At 48.0% G+C, this 11781-nt stretch overlaps 1 protein-coding gene across 3 annotated transcripts; it reads left to right on the plus strand.

Annotated features, from left to right (window-relative positions):
* Positions 1-1411: 1411 nt before the first annotated feature.
* Positions 1412-11442, plus strand: ANP32E (acidic nuclear phosphoprotein 32 family member E). 3 transcript variants are annotated; one of them, XM_065653747.1, is made up of 7 exons: positions 1412-1697; positions 3173-3322; positions 3710-3832; positions 4825-4990; positions 5770-5927; positions 7153-7207; positions 8633-11442. In XM_065653747.1, exons 1-7 carry the CDS (start codon positions 1644-1646, stop codon positions 8698-8700), a joined length of 774 nt encoding a protein of 257 aa, XP_065509819.1. In that variant the 5' UTR covers positions 1412-1643; the 3' UTR covers positions 8701-11442. The 3 variants fall into 3 exon arrangements, with proteins under 3 accessions (XP_065509819.1, XP_065509820.1, XP_065509821.1); XM_065653748.1 differs by having other exon boundaries at positions 8636-11442; XM_065653749.1 differs by having other exon boundaries at positions 5773-5927.
* The last annotated feature ends 339 nt before the right edge of the window (positions 11443-11781 follow it).

Raw genomic sequence — 11781 nt, forward strand, 5'->3', positions numbered from 1 at the left:
TAAATATTTAGATTTGCTTGTCTAGGAGGGACCAACACTGTGCTCAGCATTGGGGGTGTGAGTGATTCAGCGGCTGATGAGCACCATCTTCCAGGAGCAAAGCTTTAAATAAATAAGCAAATAGTATTTAATTTTAAACAGCAGAAGTTTTCCGTGTTTCCAGATGTATACAAACCACACACAGCTCAAAATTAAAGAACTACGCAGTTGCATGGCTGTTTGCTCGTGCATCTACTTTCCCCGATATATTTGCAAAGCTGGTTTTGTGCATATTAACATAAAATAATGCAAACTAACAGCAACGATGGCAGCTTTGTAGAACCCCAGACCGATATTTAGCCAGACCTGGCAGGACCCAGCGGGTTTTGTTTTGGCATCGCATCCCCCCCTGCGCATTTCCACATTGGAGGAGTTTGTGCATCATCCAATTGTGGCTTTTTGGCAATTTTGACCACAGGGCCGGGGAACCATTGGCGAGGAGATGCTACCAGGGCAGCGACAGGACTGGAATCCGAAGCGGAGCGCTGAGCGCAGCGCTGCTGGTTGTGGTGAGCTCTGCTCTGCTGCAGCGGCTGCACATACGGAGGATGCACCAGGGCGGCTCTGCCAGCACAAGCCGAGCTGGGAAGTGCCCGTCTCAGCGTCCCTTTTGCCTGCAGGAGAGGGTGGAACTCCCGGGTGTGCAAAGCGCGGCACAGCTGGGCGTGCAAACCTCCACCTGCAGCCCACGCAGCCAGGCGTGCGAAACCCCGCGTGCAAAAACTTGCCTGCGGTTCCCCGTGCGGGAGAACTCGGTGCAAAGTGCCGCCGTGCAGCTGGGCGCTCAACGCCCGCTGTGCACCTCCGCATGCAGCCCTGCATGCAAAACCCCTCCCGCAAGATCCCCCGTGCAAACCGCTGCCTGGAGCCTCATCCCCGTGCGAACAGCCCCCCCCCCCGCGCCACCGTACACCAGCGGATGCAACATCCCCCCGCGGGAGGGAGCAGGGAGCGCAAACCTCGCGAGCAGTTCACACCGCGGAACGGGACACGCCAAGCCCCGCACGACAGGGGACACGCCAGCCCCCTCCCTGCCGTGGAACCCGCCCCCGGTGCGACCGGCCCCGCCGCCCCCGCCCCACGCACGCGTGCAAAGCGCCACGCGCAAAATGCCGCTCGCGGCTTCCGGCCGCGCCGCGCGCAGCCCCACGCGTGGCCGCCCCGCCACCACGTGCTCCGGCGCGCCGCTCCCGCCAGCCCCCGCGCGCGCGAAAAGGCAAACCCCGCCCTCTCCGCGCTTTTTTTCCCCCGCCTTTAAGCGGCCGCGCCGCCGGACGGGCAGCGCGGTCAGCCAATGGCGCGGCGCCCCCCGCGGCGCGGCGGGCCCAATGAGAAGGGCGGCGGCGCGGAGGAAGCCCCGCCCCGGGGCGGGGCCGTGGCGTTGGGAGGGGGCGCCATGCGCCATGTCATGGAGGCTCAGTGTGCGAGCGGCCATTGACGGGGCCGGAGCTGCGTGCGGAGCGGGGCGGCGGCGGCTGCCCGCGGCGTTCCCCTCCCCACTCCCGGCTCTGCCTCCCGGCGGCGGCCGCCCCCGCGCCTCCGCGGCCGGTCACCCGCTCGCCCTCCCTCGCTAGTGCGGAGCCGCGGGAGGAGGGGGGGGAGCGATGGAGATGAAGAAGCGCATCATCCTGGAGTTGCGGAACCGGGCCCCCGAGAAGGTGAGGGGCGGCGGGGCGGCGGGCCGCGCTCCCGCCCCCGCACGGCCGGGGCTCCGCCGCCTCAGGCCAGGCGGGCCCGGCGGCGCCGCCGAATCTGGGTCAAGCGTGGCGCAGGAGCCCCGCGGGGCGCGGGCGGAAGCGGCGGCCCCGGAGCGGCGGGACCCGCGTTCCCCGCCCCGCTTCCCGCCAACTTCCCGCCGCGGGGTCGCCCCTCGGTCCCCCTGAAGTTGGGCCGAGGGCCGCGGGCGGGTCCCCGGCCCGCACCCGCCGGTAATCCCCGCGCCGCCAACTTGCGAGTAAACAGGTCACGGGCGCGCCCTCCGCCCTGCCCTCATCTCTTTTTTTTTTTGTAAATTATTTTTTTAATGTAATTATTTTTCTTCTGCTCCTTCCCGCCGGGTGCGCGATGGGGAGACCCCCACCCCCAACCCCACCCCCAGATTAACCCGTGTCCCTCCGCCACCAACTTCCCGTTTCTTTGAAAAAATACAAAAAAAAAAAGGAAAAAAAAGCTGGAAATTTGGGAGCTCACGTGCGCTGCTCCTCCCCCCGTCACCCCACGGAGCCGCTGCCCCACTCGTGTTTCTGGGTTTGTATTGAGGTCGGTAAGAAAAAAAAAAAAGGAAAAAAGAACAAACCAGCACCTGGGAGTGAAGTCCAGGTACGTCGCTATCACTGCGAGGGTGACCCGTCTGATGGGGGATTTTTGGGGGGAAAAAAGTGCCTAAAATAGTGAATTTCCCCAAAGGGCGCGTGTTTCGCTGGTACCTGCAGCGGCCTCTGGGCGAAGCTCTGAACACCTGGAAACTTGGTGCTTGTTCGGAGTCACGTTTTCTGCTAGAAAAACATAACAAACAACAGCGATATTTGACTCAGGGCTGGGAAATTGGGCCCCTTGGAGGCTTCTTAAAATGTTATTATTTAAAAGTGTCCAGTCGCTTCGTTAGCGGCCTTGCTAATGAGTGGTATGTTCCACTGGAGATAAAATAATTCAGATTAATCTGGTGCTCCTTGTTACCGCTTGTCAAAGTACACGACCTGGATCGATTATCTCGTCGTTTTTGTGGCTTTGGCATGAGGGAGTTATTTAATTTGGCTTTAATTAACCTGCGCAACTCGCTCCTGGAGCCAGAAGGTTTAGGGTTCGGAAAGGAACGGGACGGTTTGGAGATGCGCGATTAAGTTATTAGATTTTTTGTTAGAAACACATTAATGGTTTGCTTGTGTATAAGGGCCAAAAGTGTCCGTGAACAGAATTTGGGCTGAGCTGCAAGTTTTTGCAGGATGCTCAGAGGACCGAGAAGCCGTTGCATTTTGTTTATTTCGATAGGCGGGTGTCAGTGATTTTGGACCACAAGTCTGGTCTAAATTTAAACCCAAGCAGCTCTTTGCCAGTCCCCGAGTTGCGGTTCAGCCGAGCCGTGGGGGGTTTTGGGGCTCGTTGGACTGACGGGCGGTTTGTGTCCCGTTGGAAGGTGACGGAGTTGGTGCTGGACAACTGCCGCTCCAGCAACGGCGAGATCGAGGGGCTGAGCGACTCCTTCAAAGAGCTGGAGTTCCTCAGCATGGCCAACGTGGAGCTCACGTCGCTGGCCAAGCTCCCCACCCTGAGCAAGCTCCGAAAGGTACGTCCCATGCATTGCTTTTGCTTTTTTAATTTAAGATCTCAAATTGCCTTGGGTATCTCCAATGAATTACAGCCAAGTGGGGCTTGGTCAACAACTCCTGGGACAATAAACGCTAATCCTAACTTGAAGTAGCCAAACCCACGAGGTTTTAAAGAGTACTTTATAATTCTCAAAGTAAAAGTAACTTTTTGACAAGCGAAGCCTCAACGCAATGAGCGCTCGTTAACTTGTGGGACTCTTCAGCTGTTTGGATTTGCGATGAAACTCTTTGTGATTAAACTCTTGGGTTAAAGAGCGAGCGGTTCAAAACGATGCGGTTTGATTGTAATGGTAAAAAGCCAAGCATTTAATGGTTTAATTTATTAAATTTTTTGTGTATAATAGTTGGAGTTGAGCGACAACGTCATTTCAGGAGGGCTGGAGGTCCTGGCAGAACGGTGTCCAAATCTCACCTATCTCAATCTAAGTGGCAACAAAATCAAAGATCTCGGCACTGTGGAAGCTCTCGTGAGTACGAATTGAAAATTTCAGTCGATTAGATACTATATTTTCAATCAAGAATAAACGAATTTAATGTTTTCTGCAATGGCATGGTGCGAAGAGCTGGAAGGGCTGGGCGCAAGTGGGTTTTTCAAGCAGAGAAATGGCAAAAAGGGGTGAAACGGATAGTGCAGCCTTTTGGGTTTGCCACTGTTGCGGCTGGTCCTGACTGGATTAATTAATGTCGCGGCGATTAGTGACAGTCCCTGCGGACGTGCCGCTGTCCAGCGCCCTCTGTTCGGGACAGGATGGACTGAGGAGGTTCTGGAGTTTCTGCTTTGTCTTGGAAATAAAAGCCAAGTTATTTCACTCCCATTTTTCTAGCTAATCAGGGGGGTTTTAGGACTTAGATACAGGCTGCAGATTTTTAAAAGTGCTCGTAAAGATTCTTCATCTACTTTAACGGTGTTTGAACCCAAAACTAAAGCAGTGACGGTGCTTTAGAGAAGAATGATTTTGATCCTGCCAAGCCAGGCAGACGGCTCGTTCTGGATGTGGGTAAAGTCCGAAAGGTGAGAAAAAAAACTAGTGCGTATTGTTCAGAAATGGTGGTTGGAAATCTGCCCAGCGCCTCCTGCTCCTCGCAAGGTGCCATAATGAAATGAGTCAAACTGTTGAGCGAGCGGCTGCTGGAGTTGGGAAGTTTGTGGCCGCGATTGCTCAAACAAACAGCAAACGACCCCAAAAACGTGGGTCTGGAGCGTCGAGGGTGTGTTGGGTGCGAGCGGTGCCGCAAAAGCACCGCCAGTCGTTGTTCCGACTGCTGCAAACAGCTTCTAGAGCCGCAGGTTGGATTTCTGGGGAGCAAACTGCCGAAGAGAAAAGAAAGGATGGGGAGAAACTCCGTTCCGTAGCCGGCTGTGTGGTTAATAACGGTACTGGGGCTGTGACCGTGCTGGAACCTCAAGTGCCGCATCAAGAAATAGGGGGAAAAAAACCTCTTTTTGGTTTATTTTCAGCAAAATCTCAAGAACTTGAAGAGCCTTGACCTGTTCAACTGTGAGATCACGAACCTGGAGGATTACAGGGACAGCATCTTCGAGCTGCTGCAGCAGATCACCTACCTGGACGGCTTCGATCAGGAGGACAACGAGGCGCCCGACTCGGAAGATGATGACGATGAGGGTAAAAAAAACTGGCTACAACTTCTAGAACTACTGAGTGATACAAAGCGAGGGGCCAAACACATGATTTGGGATGAAAAACTGTCATTTGACTGGTTTTTGTAAGGGCTTAACTGCTGCCGGCTACTCAGACACATCCTGTTTTGAAGCCTGTGTTTGAAAGAACTCGGTGAAAGCCAAAGTCTATACTTGGAATGTGAAAATAAACCCGGTATTTGAAAGTAGATTAATAGGTTATTAACTTGAAAACGAATTTAAGTGCTGAATCACCTTGTCATTTCTTGTAGTTCGCTTAACTGAAAGTGATGAGATGCTCCAGACACTGACATGAAATGAGAGAGAATCTCTTTGGAACTGTAGGTGTTTCATAGTGACTAGAGAGTGATTAAATAACAGGAAAACGTGATATGTTAAGTTAGTTTTAAATATTTTAGGGTTTGATTCTATAGAAAAGCTTCTCTTTCCCTTCCACTAGACACATTTTCAGCTCCCTCGCAGGCGTTTGCATACAGAGCTGCTGCAGGCGGGGAGAGCGTTGCCTGAAGCGAGTGATGTGCAAACATCGGGAGCCTTTCTTCAGGGAAATTTTTAAAAAAAGGAAGATTTAGCTTGATTAAAATCATACTTGTTACCCACATGTTGCTTGCGTTAAAAAAAAAAATTTAAAAGCCCTTCTGGAGAAAAGCATTCCAGCTAGAGTGACCTGGGGTGTACCAACTTGCGTAAAGGGGAATTAATCAAACTTAACTTTTTAGCATCTAAGTGTGTCCGTCGTTCCAGAAGGAGATGAAGACGACGATGATGAGGATGAGGATGAAGCTGGGCCTCCCGGAGAATACGAAGAGGAAGATGATGAAGATGACGGCGGCTCCGATTTGGGGGAGGGAGAAGAGGAGGAGGAAGTTGGTCTTTCCTACCTGATGAAAGAGGAGATCCAGGTAAAGTTTGTCAAATAGAGCAAATCCAAGAAATGAAGAAAAACCACCTGCAGATTTGGTGTTATTTTCCAAGTTCCCTTTAATCCCAGCCCTTCCCGGGGCAGAACGGGGAAGCCTCTTTATTCTCTGAGCGAACGAAGCCGTTCTCCCCCACACTGCGAAACTCCGCACTGCTACCAATTAAATTGTCAGATCAGAAATACATACTAAGGAGAATACATTAATTTTGTTTGGGAGAACAGAGGAAATACCTTGGTCTTGCGAAAGAAGTAGCAACGAGTTACCAGTACTTCAAGTGCAATGAGACAAAGGCCAAGTCTGGTTTTGCTGTAATAAATGCTATTTTTTTTACCGTGTCTGGCACGGATTTTGTGAGTCTGTACAAGACTCGGGCGTTTCAGATCAGAACTCCCATGGCCATCGCTGCCGTGACTGTTCCTTTGCTAAGAGTTCTCTTCCCATTTCCTGCAGAAAATCCTCAGCTCACCTCTTTGGAGTTCTTCATTTTGTTCTCCTAACTCGTGCTCGCGTGGTTTGCTCACAAATGTAACTTTGCAATATGTAAAGTTTAGAAAGAGATCTTGTCTGGCTTTACTCTGGATTTTCAAAACGAAAATCACGTACCGTTCTAATCGCAATGAAGGAATCCAGCGTGGATTTTAATTCCCGTGTTCGAAAGGCGAATGCCAGATGGGCGCTCTGATACTTTCACATTTTGACTTGTTCCGTTACCCCGTGTATAAAATGTGATACAGCAGATGGATAGAGCAGTAAGACCCGACTTTGCCCTCACGGCCTGACGTGGTGCCCATAGGGCAGAGATCCTGCACCACTGTTGAATTTTCCGGGGCTGCGCATTGTTATTTGGTTTACATTTTTCAACTGTCAGCTTTAAAAGAGGAAAAACCCCAACAACTCCATTCCTTTGACATAGAAACAATTATTTTGTGAAAATATTTTGTCATCTCTATTTGCTGTCATGACCTCTTCAGTTCATTTTGCAATTAAAAAAGAAATTAAAATACCGGGCCAGTTAATAACCGGGCTGGGGTGGCGAAATGTGGGGCTGCCCGTCCTTGTACCAATGTCCAGTAGCAAACAGTAAATGTGGAATGTGACCTCTGACCAGAGTTAGTGGCGTTTTCGGAATTTCTGCTCAGAATCAGCTTGTCAGCAACACTTTGATAAACGGCAATTGTAACAACATCTCCCGGTTTTTGTCAAGGATGAAGATGATGACGATGACTATGTTGAAGAAGGAGGCGATGAGGAGGAAGAAGGTAAGTTCTCGAAGTTATTGAAGTTGTGGCTGAAATTGATTCTTTGCAAGTTTGGGCTGTGCGGTTTAACAGCGTCAGTCAGGGTTTGGACCGTTTCTGAAGGTGTGTGAAGTATTTTAGGCTCGGTTTAAGCGAGAGCTCGAACAGGTCATAAAATAGCTGTGCAGTGCTTGATATTTTTTGTCTCCTCACTTGTCAAATAAAACCAAGGAAGAAATGACAGTTTTCAAAGTCTCCCATTGAAGCAGTTTTCTAAAATGAGAGACAGTCCACCTCCTCCACAGTTAGTTTTAATTTCCCAACCTGGAGAGGGACTCTTGTGTAGATTTTTGGAAATGTTATTTGTTTTTTCGGCTTGAGAAGGAGCTCTGAGGAGCCAAACTCCTGTCCCATGGCTCAGCTCGGGACTCTGATCATGTTTTTTTTCTATCTGGTCTTTTTTTCAAGGGTTGTAACTCACTCATTTCATAAATTGCTGCTCCGAAGTCAGACACATAAAAGCTTACCCCAAAAGAAGCCAGTGTGTGGTTCCTCCTGCTCTAAGGCACTGTGCAGTGAGTGTGTGTAACTGATGGATCTTGCGGAACATGAAGTTCTGTTGTTAACCCTCCTTTAAACTCCGCTGAGCAGCAAAGTGCTGTGTGAATCCTGGGGCTCAGTTCTGTGTCTCTGTAAACTGCAGATAAACCCTAGAATTTCTCCCCAGACTGGGCCCCATCTCACCTGTGCCCTTGGCCTAACGGAGCAGGTTTTGGAGATGGATCTTGCACTTGGAAAAACTGAAATTCTGATGTAGCGCTGCTAATTGTTCACTTTTTGCAAACATGGCCTTCGAATCTGTTCAGACAACAAAGCGGGGGGCAGGATGGCTAATGGGGCAGGAAATGACTGCTGGAAAATCAGTGTATTAGATTGGACCAAATTGCATTTCGTGATTTCACCACAAGAGCGCACAGTCGGCTGGCTGAATTCAGAGCGTTGCTGAGAATAAGCTCCAAGGTGTTTATGCGAGATGCTCATATTGGTTATTGGTGAGAGAACAGAACCCATCTCACTGGGTATCTGCAGAAACCACGGGGTTTTTGGCAGCGTATTTGCAACTCCTGAAAAGTGAGGGAGAGATGAAAATGGAATCTCAAATACATGTTAACAGAAACACTTTTTAATCAATCTACTTCATCTTGATCATTCCTGTATGGAACATCCCGTGCTTAGCTTGAACTTGGTTCAATATGGCCCGCGTGAATTATTTAGTCCTGTAAAAACATCTTTTTTGAGAGCCGTAAGCAACACAGAGATGTTACAGCACTGAACACACCAACTGCAAACAAACAGCTGTTTCAGTGACATTTTCTAAAGTATAAAACAATGGTTTCCAATGTCTGAGCAGAACATAATGAGATGTCTGGTCCCTCTTTTCCTTAGCAGAGGGCGTGCGAGGGGAGAAGAGGAAACGAGAGCCTGAAGACGAAGGCGAGGAAGAGGAGGATTAATTTGTTAGAGACACCAGTAGGACCAGACTCTTCAGTTCAGAATACGCAATAGTGATTATGCAGATCTGTATGTCTCCATGTACCATAGATGTCCCTACAGAAGAGAATATGTTAACTTTTTATAGAAGAAGTGTGGTTTTACTATTCTTGCCCTTTTTATCATTCCAAATAAGATATAATAGCCCGGTAGTGAACCTGTATGTAGAAAACAATTTTCAGCCCTATAATCACTGAAGCCATTGTCAAGTTTTTCCCCCTAGACTTGGACTGGGAGGTGTTTAATTTTATACACGCTTGCTGTGTTGGTCATCGTTAGCCCAGAGTTCAAACACCCATTTCACCTGGGTTTAATATTGGGAATTTCCTTCAAGGTTTAAAGATTTTTATACTTAGAAAACTGAGCTCAAAAATGCTATATGGCAAATTCAGTCTCTTTGAAATGAGACTCTAGTCTGAGTTTACCAGGGATTCTATTTTAACTCACCAACTAGATGACGCCTTTATTTCAGCTTTTGAAAACGTGACTCCTGTCATATCCTTCAAGTCTTCTGTCCCGTTTTGCGTGTTACGTTGTAAAGTCTACCTGGGTTTCCCTGCTTGTTCAGGTGTTCAGTGTTTGCTGGAGTATTCACTAGATACCTTCAAGAAAGCATCTTGGCAAACTGAAAGGGTTGTAATCCTTCCATTTTCTCCAAAATAGTCATTGCAGGTATGAACAAAAGCAAATAATGTGTAGTTTTCAACCGTTTCCCTAGAAGTCTTGGTTAAACTTCCACTCCCTTTGCTCTCGCATTGTCATTTTGGGAATTCTGCAGCAATCATGGCGTTTGGCTGGAAGATCTCTGCGTTTCCAATGCAGAAGTTAACGGGTAACTCCTTCAAGCACATTTTTTTCCAAACCACCCCCACACACGCTTTTATAGAATCATTGAAGGGGGAAAGATGAACAGAAGTTACTCTTTCTTCGCAGGTCACCTTGTAAACTTTTTAAATCTGGTTGCAGGCAAAACATTTGAGTTCATGTATAATACTAGGTCATAGTTTAGGGTTTTTTTATATGGAATGGCTGTGGAAACTTGTTCCATCGCAAGTACAGGAGATCTGCAGACGAGCTTTGTTTCTAGCAGCCGGATCGTGACCAATGCATCTCAATAATTGCACCCCAATGGATTCGTGTTTTCTGTTTGAGCCACTGCGAAACAAGTTCCACCATCCAGCGTTCCTCTTGCGGTCCTGACCGGGATTTAAACCAGTTGTCTGGGTATAAAACTAATTGACATTGTTTCACGGTAGGTACTGAACCAAATATCACACACAGCTTTATTGGAGAGACTTATTTTTATATCTCTTGGCTGACAATAGCTGCCATTAAACTGGGGAGACACCGAGGGGGGGAAGAGGGAGGTTTCCTGGCGCTAAGGAAGAGCCGGTCACCTCTGGATGGGTTACCTGTGAATATTGAATAGGGATTTCACACACTAGCAGATTTAAATGTGACTTCCAACGCTAAATCAAGGGTAGATACTGCAGGGTTGAAGTTCTGCAAAGCCCAACTCCTTGTGTGTGTGTTTTTTGGGTTTTTTTTCCCCAACTAGAGCCTTAACGGATAGTTCCTCATGTAGCTGTAAAGCATCGCCAGCCATTCGCGGCGCCCGAAGGAAGCGAGTCAGGCAATCCTCGGAAATGAACTGGCTCCATGGGCTTGCATTTGGTTTTTTAATATCTGTAAAGACACTAGAGGTAAAACTACATTTGCAGCCACAATCTGAGTTCCTGTGTTTGTGTGTGAATACGGAATGAATAGAAACCGTAGGTAAGTGCGCATCCCATCCTGTCATGGGGGCTCTGTGTTCGAGGCGCTTGCTTTGTGCTCAGCTTTGAGCCAGAAATGTGTGTTTTCCCATCTTTTTGCTGGTTTTTTTTAGTCTCAGCGAGTGATTGAAACCTATTATTTATAAGTGTACTTTAAAGTACCTCGTCGTCAGGGTTGTCCTTAACGCTCTTTTACTGATGCATACAAAATTAGTTTTAAATAGCAAAAAATTCTATTTTGCTGGATTAAGATGATCTGAGTGCTGGTCTTGTTCGAGCGAGTCCAGTTGTGACATTGGATGAGCGGATTGGACAGACCAGACTAAACTGGGCAGGGTGGGCAGAGCTTCCCTGAGACCGGCAGACTTACTGCTTCCTAAAACCGACTTCGCAGCCCCAGCTGCTCCGGCTCCAAATCTGGGCCTCGCACAGAACTTCACTTCCTGCGGAACTTTGTCTTTTCCTCAGCGTTACCATCTAAGTAGAGTTTCACATTTGTCGGCTTGGCATGCGATTAAACGGTGGTTTGTTTTTGTTTTTTTTTTTTTTTAAACAAATGAGTAACGCAGAGCCTCCAGATAACTTTTGAAACTTTTCTGCTTGGTGGGTGGTCTTTTCATGCAAATATGTAAGGGTGGGTTTTATATTTTGTAGAGGTTTTGTCCTATTTTAATGCTCTTTGTATGGCAGTATGTATATAGTGTGTTTCGGTTCCTTATCAAACTCTTTCCTTAAACTTTGGAGTAACTGATTTTGTGCAACCGTGTTTTGAATAAAGCCATGACAGTGTTAAGTTAAAGAAAACAACCCTGCAGCACTCTTCTGAGAATTTTTAGTTGTAACAAAACATGTTTCCTCCCCACGTGTGCTGTAAATTTTAAATTAAAAAAGTTTTCAGACCGAATTATTTCAAATAAATTGAGACTATTGTATTGGATTACTTCTTTTAGTATGTGCAGCCGTGGAGATTGTGATATTTCTTACAGAACTGAGTAAGAGGTGGTTGTTCTTTATCTGTTGTGGGGGAAACGTGCAGAATTGTGGAGCTTTCTGGGGCCTGAACTTGGACTTTGTGGTACTTTAGGTCTTGGAATGTTGAGGAAAGTTGCTGTGGAGAAGCCAAAGTGATGTCGCGATAGTTCCCTTAGAGCATTTGCCGATGAGTTTAACATAGTGTTGGAGCTGACAGGGCTTTTATGTACCATAGAAATCAATACCATTGAGTCAAAAATGAAACTTGAGAGCCTGTTTGCATTTTGCTTTTCACAA

The sequence above is a fragment of the Caloenas nicobarica genome, chromosome 31 (genome assembly GCF_036013445.1).
Source record: "Caloenas nicobarica isolate bCalNic1 chromosome 31, bCalNic1.hap1, whole genome shotgun sequence".
NCBI lineage: Eukaryota > Metazoa > Chordata > Aves > Columbiformes > Columbidae > Caloenas > Caloenas nicobarica.